At 42.1% G+C, this 12,387-nt stretch overlaps 1 protein-coding gene across 1 annotated transcript in view; it reads left to right on the top strand.

The window, feature by feature from the left end:
* The window catches only part of polr1a (RNA polymerase I subunit A), a 185,396-nt gene extending 177,726 nt beyond the window's left edge, over nt 1-7,670 (top strand). Inside the window, exons 33-34 of the mRNA XM_063047054.1 lie at nt 285-449; nt 4,601-7,670. Of these exons, the coding sequence (XP_062903124.1) occupies nt 285-449; nt 4,601-4,701 (266 nt within the window). The 3' untranslated portion in view covers nt 4,702-7,670. The remainder of the gene's footprint in view (nt 1-284; nt 450-4,600) is intronic.
* Nucleotides 7,671-12,387: the final 4,717 nt, after the last annotated feature.

Here is a 12,387-nt window from a genome sequence, read left to right as displayed (position 1 = left end):
TGCAAATGCAGAGTTCCTGTGATGTAGAGATCTAAAGTTGTCTGTTCACAGGAAATATTGTCTAAGTGCAATTGAAACAATGACTTGAGTATGTTGGAACTCAGGCCAATTTATTGGTCAAATCTAAGTAACTAAAAATAATTCTCTTGTACAATGGTGCAATTCCATACTGCAGTCACATGCTGCTGCCTTTCCTTGGTGATTTTTTAATATCAAAAGTACCTTAATATCATTGATCGTGTTCTGTTCCTTTGAATGGAATCACATGTCTTGATCTTGCACAGGTATCCAAGTGGACCCTCGACACCTTTCCCTTGTGGCGGACTACATGTGTTTTGACGGATCATACAAGCCATTTAACCGCATTGGCATTCAGTCAAGCTCCTCGCCCCTTCAGCAGATGACTTTTGAAACCAGCTACAAGTTCTTGAAACAAGCAACTATGCTAGGTAAGATGGTTATGAAGCTGAGGCCATGATCTTGAAAGGCTTCATGGACACAAGATACCATAATAGCCTGTTGCTGCTGCTGCTTCTTGTTTCATTTTGAGGTGGTATTTTTTAATTAAGGAAGTAAAATTTGAAGTGGTTTAAAATAGTTGTAAAATGCATTTTGACAATTGTGTCTTTTTCATTTCTGTCTGAGAAATCTGAATGGCTTTTTATCAAAGTGAAACAAGACTGTAGTTTAAATACTTAAAAGACAATTCATCCTTCGGTTGATCGATGGAGTAAGGAACTGGACAGCTTTAGGTGCTAGTTGACAGTTTTCAATAATGTGAAGAGATGGGGGAGAAAAGCTTTGCAGGAAATAAGCAAGAAATTACATGAGCACAGTCCACATTTTAGCTCTTGCAAAGTATTTAACATCTCATGTCAGCAAAACAGCTGCAGTTACAAGTCAGGCAGCTGAAGCCACTTGGAACAACAGAGTGTAATCACATTCTCTTGGTCATTGTCTACATAGACTCAATACTTAGAATCAGAATCAGGTTTATTAGCGCTGATGCATGTGGTGAATTTTTTTTGTTTTGCAGCAACAATACAATGCAAGGCATAACAAGTTACAATAATATGTCACAATAGGAAATATTAAAAAAATAAATTGTGCAAAAAGGTGAGGTGGAATTCATGGACCGTTCAGAAATCTGATGATGGATTTGTTGTCTTTTGCTCATTGATTGTCCATCCTGTAGGATACGGTCTTTCATTGATCTGTCCCACCAAAGGGTTTTGGCCCGAAACGTTGACTGTACTCTTTTCCATCGATGCTACCTGGCCGGCTGAGTTCCTCCAGTATTTTGGGTGTTGCTCAGATTTCCAGCATCTGCAGATTTTCTCTTGTTTTTCATAGATTTTATGATGTTTCTTGGATTTATTGAATATGCCCACAAGAAAACGAATCTCAGAGTGTATGTGGTGACATACATGTACTTTGATAATAAATTTACTTTGAACTGTGGAATTGGAACTATTCTCTGGTTTATTATTCCAATTCTCTGAGTTATTAGTGTTGTAAATTAATTGCTACTCTCTATACTAATTTTATGAAGTGTGGGCCTTGTTGGCAAGGCTGCTACTTACTGCTCGTCTTACTAGTCCTCTAATCATTATTAACCCATGTCATGAGCAAACAATTTAGGGTTTTTTTGGTGTAATTATCAGGGGATAGAATAGTGTCTGGGCCACAGATCAAGCCTCTTCAAGCCACGAGTTGAGACTGACTAATCAAAGAGCTGTATCTCCGACATTCCATATCAGCTGAAGCACAATTCAGTACTGTAAGCAGTTAGCGCAGTTGCTTTACAATGCTAGCATTCACTGATCACGGTTTGATTCCTGTCGCTGCCTGTAAAGATTTTGTACATTCTCCCCATGACCAAGTGACTTTCCTCTGCGTGCTCCGGTTTCAAAAAGACGTACAAGTTAGCTTTGGTAAGTTGTGGGCATGCTATGTTGGTGACACTCGTGGGCTGCCCCCCAGCACAATTCTCACTGGTTTGATTTGATACAAACAATGCTTTACACTGTATGTTTCAATGTAAATGTGACAAATAAAATTAACCTCTCTTTTTAAAAAAAAGCACTTTGCCCCTCAGCTTTCTGCTCCAGACCTGTGAACTACCATCTTATATGAGTGAGTGAGTAAGAGAGAAAAGAAAAAAGGGGCGGTGATTGGATCAATATTGGAATAGAATGATGGAACTTCTTTCAGTCATCCCTGTGAGCTGTGGGTCAAACCATTTAATTGCTTCCACCGTCCATGTTTTAGGGGGTGACTGTAGTTCTTGAGCTGGTAGAAAATACTGAAATTTAAAAGAAATTTTGAAAGTGACTGTCCACTTGGAAGGATTGGATTTTCAGTGAGAGTTTTTTTTCAATGATATTTCCCTAAATATTTTATTGAAGGTGAGAGATCTGTATATAACTTGCAACTGAGCACGGCAGCTTGAGTGTGGATAATACTAAGCACTTTCCATGTCAAGTGTGGGATTAGAAATGTGGCTCAGTTCCACCAACGGTTCAGTGAACAAATCATTTTCACGACTAGTTTGTTTCCTTTATAAGGAGTGCCCCTTGTTGTCAAGACTACCATGTTATTGTTAATCATAAAAGCCCTTAATTGTATAAGCACAAGAGATTATGCAGATGGAAATCCAGAGTAACACATACAAAATGATGTAGGAACTCAGCAGGTTAGACAGTATCTATGGAGAGGAATAAAGAGAGTATGCGTCGGCTTGAAACGCTTCATGAGTCCTTATGAAGGGTCTCAGCCCAAAACATTGTCTCTTAATTCCTCTCTATAGGTGTTGCCTGAGCTGCTGACTTCGAGCATTTAGTGTGCTTTAATATTATACCAAAGTGAGCTACAGTGGCGTGCAAAAGTTTGGGCACCCCTGGTCAAAACTTCTGTTACTGTGAATAGCTAAATGAGTAAAAGATGACCTGATTTCCAAAAGGCATAAAGTGAAAGATGACACATTTCTTTAATATTTTAAGCAAGATTACTTTTTTATTTCCGTCTTTTCAGTTTCAAAATAACAAAAAAAGGAAAGGGGCCTGAAGCAAAAGTTTGGGCACCCTGCATGATCAGTACTTAGTAACACCCCCTTTGGCAAGTATCACAGCTTGTAAACACTTTCTGTAGCCAGCTAAGAGATTTTCAATTCTTGTTTGGGGGATTTTTGCCCATTCTTTCTTGCAAAAGGTTTCTAGTTCTGTGAGATTCTTGGGCCGTCTTGCATGCACTGCTCTTTTGAGGTCTATCCACAGATTCTCGATGATGTTTAGGTCAGGGGACTGTGAGGGCCATGGCAAAACCTTCAGCTTGCGCCTCTTGAGGTAGTCCATTGTGGATTTTCAGGTGTGTTTAGGATCATTATCCTGTTGTAGAAGCCATCCTCTTTTCATGTTCAGCTTTTTTACAGACAGTGTGATGTTTGCTTCCAGAATTTGCTGGTATTTAATTGAATTCATTCTTCCCTCTACCAGTGAAATGTTCCCCGTGCCACTGGCTGCAACACAAGTCCAGAGCATAATCGATCCACCCCCGTGCTTAACAATTGGAGAGGTGCTCTTTTCATGAAATTCTGCGCCCTTTTTTCTCCAAACATACCTTTGCTCATTGCGGCCAAAAAGTTCTATTTTAACTTCATCAGTCCACAGGACTTGTTTCTAAGATGCATCAGGCTTGTTTAGATGTTCCTTTGTAAACTTCTGACACTGAATTTTGTGGTGAGGGCACAGGAAAGGTTTTCTTCTAATGACTCTTCCATGAAGGTCATATTTGTGCAGGTGTCGCTGCACAGTAGAACAGTGCACCACCACTCCAGAGTCTTCTAAATCTTCCTGAGTCTTTTGCAGTCAAAGGGGGATGTTGATTTGCCTTTCTAGCAATCCTACGAGCAGTTCTCTCGGAAAGTTTTCTTGGTCTTTCAGACCTCAACTTGACCTCCACCGGTCCTGTTAACTGCCACTTCTTAATTATATTACAAACTGAGAAAACGGCTACCTGAAAACACTTTGCTATCTTCTTATAGCCTTCTCCTGCTTTGTGGGCATCATTTATTTTAAATTTCAGAGTGCTAGGCAGCCACCTAGGGGAGCCCATGGCTGCTGATTGTTGGGACAAGGTTTGAGGAGTCAGGGTATTTATAAAGCTTTGAAATTTGCATCATCTGGCCTTTCCTAACGATGACTGTGAACAAGCCATAGCCCTAACAAGCTAATTAAGGTCTGAGACCTTGGTAAAAGTTATCTGAGAACTCAAATCTCTCGGAGTGCCCAAGCTTTTGCATACTGCTCCTTTCCTTTTTTTCCCACTCTGAAATTGTACAAAACAAAAATAATACCCTAATTTTGCTTAAAATGTTGAAAAGAATGTTTCATAACTTTATGACTTTTTGAGTTCATCTTCTACTCACTTAACTATTCACAGTAACAGAAATTTTGACTAGGGGTGCTCAAACTTTTGCATGCCACTGTACCTGCATCTGGACAAGCTGGTTGTACTTTAAGAAGTAACAGTAAATAAGCTGCCGACTTCGACATTCTTATCTATTAAATTGTGTTTCTTTCCCTATCTCTCTTTCTTTTAGGCTCTCATGATGAACTGAAGTCTCCATCAGCCTGCCTGGTGGTAGGGAAAGTGGTCCGTGGTGGGACGGGGCTTTTCGATTTGAAGCAGCCTCTTAAGTGATCCCTCATCCGATGAGAGACTTTCTTCTTGGAAGTGGAAACAAGATACGTGCTCTGAATATGTTTATGGTCAGACACAGCGTCAAAGGAGACAGATGCTCAAAAGCTGTTGTTTGCTGCTTTAAGCAATTTGCTAATGATAGAGGGAAGAGAGAAGATAACCACTAGCTCCACAGGCAGGAAGTGTGAATGGAGTGCAACAAAGGAGGACTGTCAGTGATCAAAGGTGGTAATGGAAAAACGGAGGAGTTTGAAAGGAGAGTCAGCTGCTTTGTTTCATTGCTGCGTGGGGAAGTGGTAACTCTTCTGCCTGGGGCAGCCACTTGAATGAAGTTCTACATAGCATCAAGAAAGGCAATAAAAATGGATTGAAATTATTTCTGCAGTGGAAGTGTTATTGCGGAGCTGTCTGCATGTCTGTACCGCAGGATATGCACTAATTTAGTAGCCACTGTTGAACCCGTTGGAGAAATTGAACACATGGAGCAGCATGGTGGTGTAGTGGTTATTGTAATGCTATGAGAGCGCCAGCGACCTAGGCTCGATCCCGCCACTCTGCAGGGAGCTTGCATGTTCTCCCTGTGACCACGTGTTTCCTCCAGGTGCTCCCGTTTCCTCTCACTTTCCAAAGACGTATGGGTTAGTAGATTAACTGGTCATGTGGGTGTAATTGGGTGACGTGGGCTCATTGTGCCATAAGTGCCTCTTACCATACTGTATCTCTGAATTTAAAAAAAATGTTTTTCTTTTACCACGATTTTGACAGCACTGTACTCGAGTCATTGCCTCCGGCTAAATACTATCCACTGAGTATCACCATTGCATTTCTGGGTCTATATAACAGCACCCAAGTCTTAACATAAGTATGCATGATAATCCATATAATGTGATTGTGAAAATGAACACGTTGTTTGTGCTAGATGGTGAAAACTATTTCATTATCAGACCAGGCTGAAACTTGGGTACGAACTCCAATCGTGTAAGATCAAATTTCCACCAGAGAAATGTTAAAACGTCTGTGTGAAATTGACATTTTAGTTTCTTACATAGAAAATAGGAAAATATCCAAGTTGGAATAGGACTATGCACTCACTGGCGGCTTCATTCGGCACAGGAGTGGACCACTGTGGTCTTCTGCTGCTGTAGCCCATCCACTTTGAGGTTCAACGTGATCTGTGTTCAGAGGTGCTCTTCTGAACACCACTGCTGTAGTACCATGTGGTTATTTGAGTTATTGTCACTTGTCAGGTTGAACCAGTCTGGCAATCCTCCTCTGACCTCTCTTATTAACAAGGCATTTTCACCCACAGAACCTCCACTCACTACATTTTTGTTTGTTTGCTTTTCACACCATTTTCTACATGCTCTACAGGTTGTTGGGCATGAATATTCCAGAAAATCAGCAGTTTCAGAGATAGTCAAAGCACCCCATCTGTCAGCAACAATCATTCCATGGTCAAAGTCACTTAGATAACATTTCTTCACCGTTCTGATGTTTGGGCTGAACAACAGCTGAACCTCTTGACCGTGTCTGCATGCTTTTATGCATTGAGTTGCTACTACCTGACTGGCTGATTAGATATTTGCATTAATGAGCAGATGTACCTAATAAAGTGGCCACTGAGTGTAAATGAGTTGGAGTCTGTTGAATAGTTAGTATAGTCCAAGTGTTTTTTGTGTTCCTTTTTGGAGATAAGAATGAGCTATTTAGCTTCTCTGGTGGCACGTGGCCAAGTGGTTAGGGCGTTGGACTAGCGATCTGAATGTCGTGGGTTTGCGCCTCGTCCGAGGCAGCATGTGTGTCCTTGAGCAAGGCACTTAACCACACAATGCTCCAGTTTACCCAGCTGAGAATGGCTACCAGCAGAAATGCTGGGGGTTAACCTCGTGATGGCCTGGCATCCTATCCGGGGAGGGGGGGGGACCTCTCTCGTATTCTCAAGCCTGATTTATACTTCTGTGTCAAATGTACGCCGTAGGGTGACGTGCTCCTCCCCAAAAAAAGTAACTCACGTGTCGTGGCGATGCAGACCACAACAACTGTGATTGGTCAGCTTGGTAGCATCGTATTTCCTCGTACGCATTTCCGGTTGCTTTTCTCCTCCATGTCTGTACACTGATGCGAAATAAATGGTTGGAGACGATGAACCAAATTGTCAAATCTTCCTGCCGACATCCGAACATATTTGAAATGCATTTCCTCGTTCATGTCTCTCATGAAGAAACTCAACACAGTGATATTTACCTTCATTTTGTCAAAGTTGATGATCTTGTCATTAGAACTGAAAAATAAGCTGTTTCCTCTCCGTAGATGCTGCCTAACCTGCTGATTATTTCCAATAAATTTTTTAAATTTCTGTAAATGGAATTGCTCATAGTCTTGGAAGTTGCAATTGTCTTGGCATCTGCAGCCTCCAGGGAGAAGTTTCAGTTTAAAATTGCCTAATCTAATCTGCAGATTGTGCCAGGTTTGAGATTTCAACTTCCCCAATCCTGAACCGGATGATGGGCCTTCTGTCTACTCCATCAACAAACACCTTCTGTAACCTTGGATATCTCTTTTTCACAACCTAACCTTGTAAAATCTAAGAATTACAAGACCAGTCAACGTGACTTGCCCTTAATTTACCTCTTAACATATGCTAAATGGCCATGGCACTTTTCCAAACCAGTGTAGTTCATAGGTTGATGTCTAAAATGATGTGGTTCTCTATGGGATGTCCCACTTAAACTCTATGCACCTAAAACATGACCTTCTGTCTTGGTATTTCTTGAGAATAAGGCAAGCACCTCCATTTTTTTCTAGTTTACCTTTTCTACCTGTATCTTGTTATCTTAATCAAATAGTTCCTTTTGGGGACACAGATGTCTGCAGATACCAAAATTTGAAGCAATACACATTGTCTGAGAAAGTCAGTGGCTCGGGCAGCATCATAGACCTGCTGAGTTCCTCTGACATTTCATGTGTTGTGTAAGTACTTGTTTGTTGAATCCCAAGTAAGAGACCTTACCTTGCCCCATAGTGAACTCCCAAACTGTGAAGGTTTGGCAACTGTAGAGGATGGTAGAAAATTAATGATACATAAAAAGACCATTTTGATTCATCATGTCCATGGCAATCGAAAAATGCCACCCCAGCACAATATTATTTTCCAGGGCCTGGTTTGAGCTCAGCAAGTTGTTGCTCTTCAAGTACACATCTAAGTCCTGTTTAGAACTAGTGAGGGTTTGTACCAGCTTTTTGAAGAAAAAATCCCACACTTAAAGTGAAAAGATTTCTCGCCATCTTCCCGCTACCCTTTAAAAATATGCCCACTTACTTGTGACCCCTTTTATTTCAATTATAATTTTATCTAGTGCCTCGTATTTTGTACATCTCAATTAAGACTCCCCTCAGTCTCCTCTGTTGCTTAACTTTAACATACCAAATCTTTCCTAATTAGTTCCAAGGGCTTAGATGGGGCAGAGTTTGTTAAGTGTGTCCAAGACAGATTCCTGTCACAGTATGGGGGAATGCCATACTAGATCTAGTACTAGGTAATGAACCGGGTCAGGTCACAGATCTTTCAGTGGGTGAGCATCTGGGGGACAGTGACCACCGCTCCCTGGCCTTTAGCATTATCATGGAAAAGGATAGAATCAGAGAGGACAGGAAAATTTTTAATTGGGGAAGGGCAAATTATGAGGCTATAAGGCTAGAACTTGCGGGTGTGAATTGGGATGACGTTTTTGCAGGGAAATGTACTATGGACCTGTGGTCAATGTTTAGAAATCTCTTGCAGGATGTTAGGGATAAATTTGTCCTGGTGAGGAAGGTAAAGAATGGTAGGGTGAAGGAACCATGGGTGACAAGTGAGGTGGAAAATCTAGTCAGGTGGAAGAAGGCAGCATACATGAGGTTTAGGAAGCAAGGATCATATGGGTCTATTGAGGAATATAGGGAAGCAAGAAAGGAGCTTAAGAAGAGGCTGAGAAGAGCAAGAAGGGGGCATGAGAAGGCCTTGATGAGTAGGGTAAAGGAAAACCCCAAGGCATTCTTCAATTATGTGAAGACAAAAAGGATGACAGAAGTGAAGGTAGGACCGATTAGAGATAAAGGTGGGAAGATGTGCCTGGAGGTTGTGGAAGTGAGCGAGGTCCTCAATGAATACTTCTCTTCGGTATTCACCAATGAGAGGGAACTTGATGATGGTGAGGACAATATGAGTGAGGTTGATGTTCTGGAGCATGTTGATATTAAGGGAGAGGAGGTGTTGGAGTTGTTAAAATACATTAGGACGGATAAGTCCCCGGGGTCTGACGGAATATTCCCCAGGCTGCTCCATGAGGTGAGGGAAGAGATTGAAGAGCCTCTGGCTAGGATCCTTATGTCCTCGTTGTCCACGGGAATGGTACCGGAGGATTGGAGGGAGGGGAATGTTGTCCCCTTGTTCAAAAAAGGTAGTAGGGATAGTCCGGGTAATTATAGACCAGTGAGCCTTACGTCTGTGGTGGGAAAGCTGTTGGAAAAGATTCTTAGAGACAGGATCTATGGACATTTAGAGAATCATGGTCTGATCAGGGACAGTCAGCATGGCTTTGTGAAGGGCAGATCGTGTCTAACAAGCCTGATAGAGTTCTTTGAGGAGGTGACCAGGCATATAGATGAGGGTAGTGCAGTGGATGTGATCTATATGGATTTTAGTAAGGCATTTGACAAGGTTCCATACGGTGGGCTTATTGTGGAAGTCAGAAGACATGGGATCCAGGGAAGTTTGGCCAGGTGGATTCAGAATTGGCTTGCCTGCAGAAGGCAGAGGGTGGTGGTGGAGGGAGTACATTCAGATTGGAGGATTGTGACTAGTGGTGTCCCACAAGGATCTGTTCTGGAACCTCTACTTTTCATGATTTTTGTTAACGACCTGGATGTGGGGGTAGAAGGCTGGGTTGGCAAGTTTGCAGATGACACAAAGGTTGGTGGTGGTGTAGATAATGTAGAGGATTGTTGAAGATTGCAGAGAGCCATTGATAGGATGCAGAATTGGGCTGAGAAGTGGCAGATGGAGTTCAACCCAGAGAAGTGTGAGGTGGTACACTTTGGAAGGACAAACTCCAAGGCAGAGTACAAAGTAAATGGCAGGATACTTGGTACTGTGGAGGAGCAGAGGGATGTGGGGGTACACATCCACAGATCCCTGTAAGTTGCCTCACAGGTGGATAGGGTAGTTAAGAAAACTTATGGGGTGTTAGCTTTCATAAGTCGAGGGATAGAGTTTAAGAGTTGTGATGTAATGATGCAGCTCTATGAAACTCTGGTTAGGCCACACTTGGAGTACTGTGTCCGGTTCTGGTCGCCTCACTATAGGAAGGATGTGGAAGCATTGGAAAGGGTACAGAAGAGATTTACCAGGATGCTGCCTGGTTTAGGGAGTATGCATTATGATCAGAGATTAAGGGAACTAGGGCTTTACTCTTTGGAGAGAAGGAGAATGAGAGGAGACATGATAGAGATGTACAAGATAATAAGAGGAATAGATAGAGTGGATAGCCAGCGCCTCTTCCCCAGGGCACCACTGCTCAATACAAGAGGACATGGCTTTAAGGTAACGGGTGGGAAGTTCAAGGGGAATATTAGAGGAAGGTTTTTTACTCAGAGAGTGGTTGGTGCGTGGAATGCACTGCCTGAGTCAGTGGTGGAGGCAGATACACTCATGAAGTTTAAGAGATTACTAGACAGATATATGGAGGAATTTAAGGTGGGGGCTTATATGGGAGGCAGGGTCTGAGGGTTGGCACAACATTGTGGGCCGAAGGGCCTGTACTGTGCTGTACTATTCTGTATTCTATGTTCTATGTTCTATCAAATGTAAGACTTGTGTTCAGCTGCATGTCTGTGGCAGAAGTAGTTACAATTACTTTTTTTGCCCCATCTAGACCTTTCAGCTCTGTGGACTGTTTTATATCAAACATATTAAAGATCTACATCCAGTACGCATTTCTGGTTTGGAACAATTGTTATGGAGGTGTTCCATATGGTGTTGATCATCTGTCTAAAGTGTTAATTACAAGTTGCCAAGTTGGCCATTCACACGACAGTTGTTGGGCTCATCGCCAGCAGCAATGAGATGGCCTACAGAGAAGAAGTGGAAGAGCTCAAGGCCTGGTGCCAATCAAAAATAACCTCTTACTGGATGTCAACAGGACAAAGGAGATGGTTATTGATTTCAGGAAAAATTGCACCACTCACCCCTCTTTACATCAGCGGCACAGCAGTGGAAACTGAGCAGATTCAAACTCTTGGAAGTGCACATCTTGCACAAACTCTCATGGTCCCAGAACACATATACCACTGTCAAGAAAGCTCACCTCTGCTCTGAAGGGGTTGAAGAGAGCTGGACTATGCACATCAATACTCATGACCTTCTACAGATGCGCAGTTGAGAGCATCCTTGCGTGCTGCATCACTGTGCGGTACAGAAGCGGCAGACAGGATGGCTTGGCAACGGGTGGTGAAAACTGCCCAATGCATCAGTGTCACCAGCCTCCCACCATCTAGGTCAAATACTACATACAGAAAAGTGCCAGCAATATCTTGAAAGATCACACCCACTCTCATTATGGACTGTTTGTCCCACTTCCATCAGGGTAGAAGCTACGCAGCATCCATGCCAGGACTTCAGCAGAGCCCTGTCTCCATTCACTAGCAAACTAAACACTCGTGAGAAGAAGAAGAAAAATCAACTTGTACAGAAAAAAAAATCAAAAACTAACAGCAGAACATTTAATCATTAATCAAATGTGTCTCCTCTAACCCCTGTGGAATTGATTCATCCCCAACTTGAAATCTTCCAGGAGGTGGGCTGAGTGTTTTTTATAGGCACCCTTTGTTTTATTGTTTTACAACATTAAATCAGTAGATTTACTTTGGCTTTTTTGACACTGATCAACAGGAAAAGGTTCTTTTGTGTCAAAGTGAAAACAGATCTCTACAAAGTGATCAAAATTAATTACAAATATAAAATGTAAAATAATTGATTCCATAAATATTCACTGTGTTTGAGTCATTATTTAGTAGATGTACCTTTGACAGCAGTTACAGCCTTGTCTGTGTGGATAGGTCTCTATTGGTTTTGTACATCTGGGCAATGCAATTATTTCCCCTTTCTTCTTTACAAAACTGTTCTATAAGATTGCATGGGAATTGTGAGTAAACAGTCTTTTTCAAGTCCAGGCACAAATTCTCAATTGGATTGAGGTCAGGACTCTGACTTGGCCACTCCAGGACCTTAACTTTGTTGATTTTAAGCCATTCCTGTGTAGCTTTGGCTTTATGCTTGGGGTCATTGTCTTGCTGGAAAGCAAATTTTCTCCCAAGACGCAGTTTTCTTGCAGACTGCATTGTTTTTCCTCCAGGATCTCCCTGTATTTTGCTGCATTCATTTTTCCCTTTACCTTCACAAATCTTCCAGGCCCTGCTGCAGTGAAACATCCCCACAGCATGATGCAGCCACCACCATGCTTCACATTAGGGATGGTGGGCTTTTGATGATGTGTGGTATTTGGCTTATGCCAAACATGGCATTTAGTCTGATGGCCAAAAATCTCAATTTTGATTTCACCAGACCATTGAACCTTCTTCTGGCTGAATTCAAAGTCTCCCACATGCCTTCTGGCAAACTCCAGGCGAGATTTCCTGTGAGTTTTTTTT

The sequence above is a fragment of the Mobula hypostoma genome, chromosome 4 (genome assembly GCF_963921235.1).
Source record: "Mobula hypostoma chromosome 4, sMobHyp1.1, whole genome shotgun sequence".
Taxonomy (NCBI): domain Eukaryota; kingdom Metazoa; phylum Chordata; class Chondrichthyes; order Myliobatiformes; family Myliobatidae; genus Mobula; species Mobula hypostoma.
This window is presented reverse-complemented; position numbering and strand designations above follow the sequence as displayed.